General features: G+C 43.0%; 1 protein-coding gene across 6 annotated transcripts in view; it reads right to left on the reverse strand.

Annotated features, from left to right (window-relative positions):
• The window catches only part of CEP85L (centrosomal protein 85 like), a 146,038-nt gene extending 140,943 nt beyond the window's left edge, over positions 1-5,095 (reverse strand). For 2 of the 6 annotated variants that reach the window (XM_061623704.1, XM_061623702.1), the window contains exon 1: positions 4,664-5,095. In XM_061623704.1, the coding sequence (XP_061479688.1) occupies positions 4,664-4,715 (52 nt within the window). In that variant the 5' untranslated portion in view covers positions 4,716-5,095. Of the gene's footprint in view, positions 1-4,657 lie in introns of all 6 variants that reach the window. The other 4 variants (XM_061623703.1, XM_061623701.1, XM_061623699.1 and 1 more) reach the window with 2 other exon arrangements.
• Between the last annotated feature and the right edge of the window lie 905 nt (positions 5,096-6,000).

Consider the following 6,000-nt stretch of genomic DNA (forward strand, 5'->3'; position numbering starts at 1 on the left):
AGGAACATATGTGTCCCACAACAGAACCAATATCACCTTGAGAGGAAACATCTGAATCTCCTTCAACTTTGGTAACAACTACCTATTTATCTTGCAAAACCAAGCATACATTTGGGTCTGAAATTACCCACGGGTGCTCTTTGTCTCAATTAATTTTGTAACACTTCACAAATTCAGTCACAATGTTTTATTGATGATGGTCCCATAAGATATGGCTGAACAATGGAATATAAATGATGAAACAATCTAATATGAATGTTGAGGTCCCTAAACAGATAATATCAATAAGTATTATCTTCACAACTGCCACCCCTTAAACAAGTGTTCATAAGTTATTTTCTTAAGAAGCAGGCACATGACCATGATGAGCAGATTAAAAGGCAAGTATTTATTCTTGAGCACTCACACATTCAGAGAAACAGAGTGGTACATTATTCCATGATTTTCTTATAGTTGGGTAAAACATGCAGAACAAAATTAATCGGTACTGATCCTCTATAAACAATTAATCCTACTGACAGCCCATGACTACAAGAGATCTCTTCCCTTTTCCCCATCAAACAGAAGAAGGGGGACAAGATGCCTGGGCCTATCAAAGGAGGGTGGACAGTGAAGAGGCTCCTCAAGTGCAGTAGCAGGTCTGCAACCTGCTGCTGTGCACACAGACTGGTGGACTGGAACAACTGCATAAAGCTGCTATGAATGAGGGCGACTATGCATCCGCAAACCAGCCTCTTATTCATGCAAAGAATAATCTGCATATTAAAATCTCTGCCTTGCACAGATTGCCTCTTGCAAGATCAAGCTACTCATTAATCAGTGTTTGCTGTGCGATAACTTTGCTCACTACTCCTTTAAATAGTTAGAACTGAGATTTATGTTCAAGACATGATTGTCATTTTAACAATACTGAATAATTACACAGTTCTTGTGAAGGATTATTAATCACAAAATGAAAAATATTCACCGTGGATATAACTTCTTACCAAACTATTATGCCATCATAGTTAAACTAATCTCATTGGTTACAAGAATGGTTCTATTCCAGATGCTTCAACCAATCAAAACACAACATCAAACACAACAGTCGATCACTGTGCTCTGCAGGTGAAGGCCTCCTGCAGGTACCATCTTATCAGGAGGTCTGTTCTGCACAACATAGGAAACGGACCTTTAGTGTAGTGGCACCTAACCTTGGGAATTTCCTCCCCTTAAATATTAGACAGGCGCCATCTCTGTTATCTTTTTGGCACCTACTAAAGACCTTCCTCTCAACAAGTCTTTTAAATTGAGACCTTATCCCAAACTGCGTCTGTTGGAATTGCTTTTTAATATGTTTTTAAACCTTTTCTTTTTTTAAAAAAGATGGTTTAAAAGCTTTTTTAGAAATGTTTTTAAAGATGTTTTGTTTTAATATAATTTAAAGTCTGTTTTTATTTTATTTTTTAGTCCTTTTATTTGCTGCCCTGGGCTCCTACTGGGAGGAAGGGTGGGATATAAATAAATAAAACATCAAGTGGTCAATAACAGTACATTCAGCAACTGTTCTAATATTCTAGCACTCAGCAGGCATAATCACTGCTTCAAGCAGATGGTATAGATTTTAGTAAACATACTAAACTGAAATAAAAAACATCATACCACAAAGATTTCTAGCTGTGACAATAAGGATGTCACTTTCTGTTCATCAGCAGGACACTATTATAATTAGCAACATTCTTTTTAATCAATCTGTTTTATTCTTTACTTCAGTATTATCTAAGCAAACTAGGTATACAAACAATATTGATGTAACAGTAGAACAAGCTGGGAAGCACTTGCCGATTCTTAACATCTGTGTATTTCTGACAAGCCTCTCTATCCTTTTACTTCAGGAGTATGATCACTAGAAAGATCTACTGATTGTTTTGAAATACTTGAAGTTGATAACTGTTGTTTTTGGAGGACGGGGATCTCTTCTCAACCATTTCTCATTAATATTGTATAACACGTGAAAGCGATAAAAATACATATAGTGTGATATTATCATTGACAGATTTGTGCTTTGGGAAGGACCATAGCTCAGTGGTAAAGCATCAGCCTTGAATGCAGAAGGTCCCAGGTTCAATCCCCAGCATCTCCAGGTAGGTCTGGGACAGAATCCTGCCTTAAACTCTTGAGAGCCACTGCCAGTCAGTGTAGACAATACTGAACAAGGTGGAACAATGGTCTGACTAAGTATGAGGCAGCTTCCTAAGCTTTTTAAATACTACGTCCCTGTTCTTTGTAATACATACCATGGATCCAGTGCAAGAAAGATTTTAAAAACTAAACATAACTGACAAATATGTGTGCAATGAAAAGAAATTAATAGATAACTGTAAAAAAAATGCCCTGTAGTTCAGTACAGTAGAGCATATGATTTACTTGCAAAAAGTCCCAAGTTCACTCTCTGGCATGTCCAAATATGGTTGGAAAAGACCCCAGTCTGAAACCCCGGACAGCCTGGCATTACCAGTCAGTTTCAAGAATACTGAGGGAGAGGAACTGACTTGGTGTAAGGCAGCTCCCTACATCTATTTCACTTTACAGCAAATGAGGTACATATAGAGCTACATGGGCAGGTACAGCTTTTGTACTTGACAGTACCTTGAAACAGAAAACTAGTACCATGCTTATCCTAGCCTAGAGAAAAAACCAGATAGAAATATCTTCTAGTGAACCAACAGAGAAAGCAAATCAATATGATCCTTTAAATACATTGAATATAAAATTATTTCAGTGAACCAGAAGTAAGTTCTGGTATTAATTTCTAGTTGTTGTTATATGCCTTCAAGTCAATTACGACTTATGGTGATCCTATGAATCAGTGACCTCCAATAGCATCTGTCATGAACCACCCTGTTCAGATCTTGTAAGTTCAGGTCTGTGGCTTCCTTGATGGAATCAATCCATCTCTTGTTTGGTCTTCCTCTTGTTTTACTCCCTTCTGTTTTCCACAGCATTATTGTCTTTTCTAGTGAATCATGTCTTCTCATGATGTGTCCAAAGTAGGATAACCTCAGTTTCATCATTTTAGCTTCTAGTGATAGTTCTGGTTTAATTTGTTCTAACACCCAATTATTTGTCATTTTTGCAGTCCATGGTATGCGAAAACTCTCCTCCAAACCCCATTTCAAATGAGTTAATCTTTCTCTTATCCGCTTTTTTACTGTCCAACTTTCACATCCATACTGCTAAGTCCAAGAACTATCAAATATAACCCACCCATCCCCACTTATGTTTGGATCTCTGGATGAATTAAGGAAATGCAAATTATTTAAATATAATTGGCTCTGGTCATTAATTAAATAGTTAGCAAATGAATGGCCTACAATAACCAATGGAATCTGCACAGTCTATTTAATAGTTCTCCCCGAGAACAAATGGCAATTTAAAGCTATTTATCTCATTCCTAAGAAGTACAGAACAGTACAGTAATTCATAGTGTTACCAAAGAATGGTAATTGATTCTAAAGTGCTGCGCAGCCAAGTACGGTTTGTTCTCATGCACTGCAAGCACACTATTCCATATCAGTAGAAGTTCAGAGCTGAGAGCTAAAACCTTGTTTTAGCCATGAGTATAAGAATATTCCAACAAAATCCTATCTTGCATGGCTTAATTATAGCAACAACTGTACCGTTATTCATTAAATAATTAAGAAGAATATTGACATGTAAGCTAGATGGGCCCAACTGACTACAAATCTAAATAAATGCCATCGATTTTAACTGATCCACCACTAAGCGTTGACCACTAGTGTGATCCGCATCACACTAAGGCCTCAACAGAGATGCATCCGGTTTTGACGTCAAACCTTTCTTTCAAAGAAAAAATCCAAACCCTGAGTTATCACTACTTCCCGGAAGCAGAGAGTACGCATTCTCTGTGAGGAGTTGGGCTCCATGATTAGAGAAGATTGTTTTTATTTCAATACTATGTGCAAAAACGGGCAGTACCGAGGGCTTTCCCCTACCCCCAAACTCATGTCTCGAACTTTCCAAGAGAAAACAAGCTAGGTGGAGAGAATGTTTGGCTGGGGTTGGTTTTCTTCCCTCTTTAATTTCAGCCGTATTTGCCAATCCGAGATGTAAAGATGATTAGTGAGAAAGCGCTAAATATAACCGCCTAAGCTAATTGCATTGTCTGTGCAGCTTAAATGGCTCCCTGAAGTGGTCCTCCCCTTTCTTGCTTTCCCATCCAGGCTGTGCAGCAATCTGCACCGCCGTGCGGATTTATTACACTGACCTTCTTCCTACGCTTCTCTCCCCGCAACTCTCACTTCCACCCGCCCCTCCTCCATCACCTCCTCCAAATCACTAAACCAGATGGCGACGTGCGTTAACGAACATCTAAGCGAAAGTACCGGAAGAAGGGAGGGCACGCCAGACAAGGCTGAGAGAAAATCTGGTCCGGAAACTGAAAAGTGGGGGGAATCGAGGCGGACTTTGGAGACTGAGTCTTACAAAACCCAACCCGGGGTTGCGTTCAGACGGCGTTTGCCGTCAACCCCCACCCACCTCCCGCGCAGCAGGCGCAGCACAACGTCCTCAGGGCGCCCTAGCGGGACGAGTTACTACCCAAAGAGATGCCCCACAAAAGTTGGTACCCCCGTTGCCCAGCTGCCCTTTTCCTCACCTCTACCTGATCTGTAGTCACTGTTTTGCCCGAACTCGGTGAGGAGCCTCCCCCACATGGTGATGGTGCCGCCTCCGCTGAGGGCAAAAAAAAAAAAGGCGTCGAGGAGGAGCGGAGATCCACACACGCGCCGCCGAAGCTGAGGGACGGCGGCCTGGACGATAGAGACTGAAAAAGGCTTGAGAGAGAGAAGGAGGCAGCTGGTCAGTTATTGCTGGGCGCTTGCTCCTCCAGCCTTTGCTGCCTTTGGCGCTTTGCGGCTCGCCTTTGGCCTGTGGGGAGCCGAGGCCATGGCACTGCCAGCCAGTCAGCTCCCTGCAGCGGCCGCAGCAGCAGAAAGGCCAAAATTCGCCTTATTCCGCCGCTGTTGCTGCTTCTCGCACACTGCAGCTTCCCTTCTCTTTCTTCCTCCGCCTCCTGCTGCTGCTGCTGCTCTGGGCCGGGCGGGGACAGAGGCGGGAACTCAGCAGATGCTGCCGCTACTCTCTGAAGAGAGGCAGTTGACAGCAAGCGGGCTGCAAGGAGGGGGTGGCAGGCAGCACGCAGCTCCCGAGCCCACGAGGGGTAACTGGAGAAGCGAGGGAGAAAGAAAAGGAGGGGGTTCCTTGGAATATACTAGGAGTCAGCCCAGGCGCACTGAAGGTGATACAAAAACACAGGCAAAAAGTGTCTCTGGGCCCGTGCAGAGAACCCCAGCGGCACCAGAAAAAAATCTGAGGGGAGGCATAGAAGGGGCAAAGTATATTACTAGGTAGGGGAGCAAGTTCCTAGTCTGCGGGGGCTTGGCTCCCTCTTAGTGCCGTCCTGGCAGAGAAGCCAGTGGGCTTTGCGTGCATGCCTAGTATTAGGAAGAGAAAACTAATAGATCAAAGCCTTTAGAACTAATACTTTCAAAAAATTAAGCACTGCCATTGAGAGTCTTGTTAGCCTCCTCACCATTATAAAGATAAGAACATAAGAAGAGCCTGCTGGATCAGGCCAGTGGCCCATCTAGTCCAGCATCCTGTTCTCACAGTGGCCAACCAGGTGCCTGGGGGAAGCCCGCAAGCAGGACCCGAGCTCAAGAACACTCTCCCCTCCTGAGGCTTCTGGCAACTGGTTTTCAGAAGCATGCTGCCTCTGACTAGGGTGGCACAGCACAGCCATCATGGCTAGTAGCCATTGATAGCCCTGTCCTCCATGAATTTGTCTAATCTTCTTTTAAAGCCATCCAAGCTGGTGGCCATTACTGCATCTTGTGGGAGCAAATTCCATAGTTTAACTATGCGCTGAGTAAAGAAGTACTTCCTTTTGTCTGTCCTGAATCTTCCAACATTCAGCTTCTTTGAATGTCCACGAGTTCT

This window comes from Rhineura floridana, chromosome 4 (assembly GCF_030035675.1).
Source record: "Rhineura floridana isolate rRhiFlo1 chromosome 4, rRhiFlo1.hap2, whole genome shotgun sequence".
In the NCBI taxonomy this organism is placed as follows: domain Eukaryota; kingdom Metazoa; phylum Chordata; class Lepidosauria; order Squamata; family Rhineuridae; genus Rhineura; species Rhineura floridana.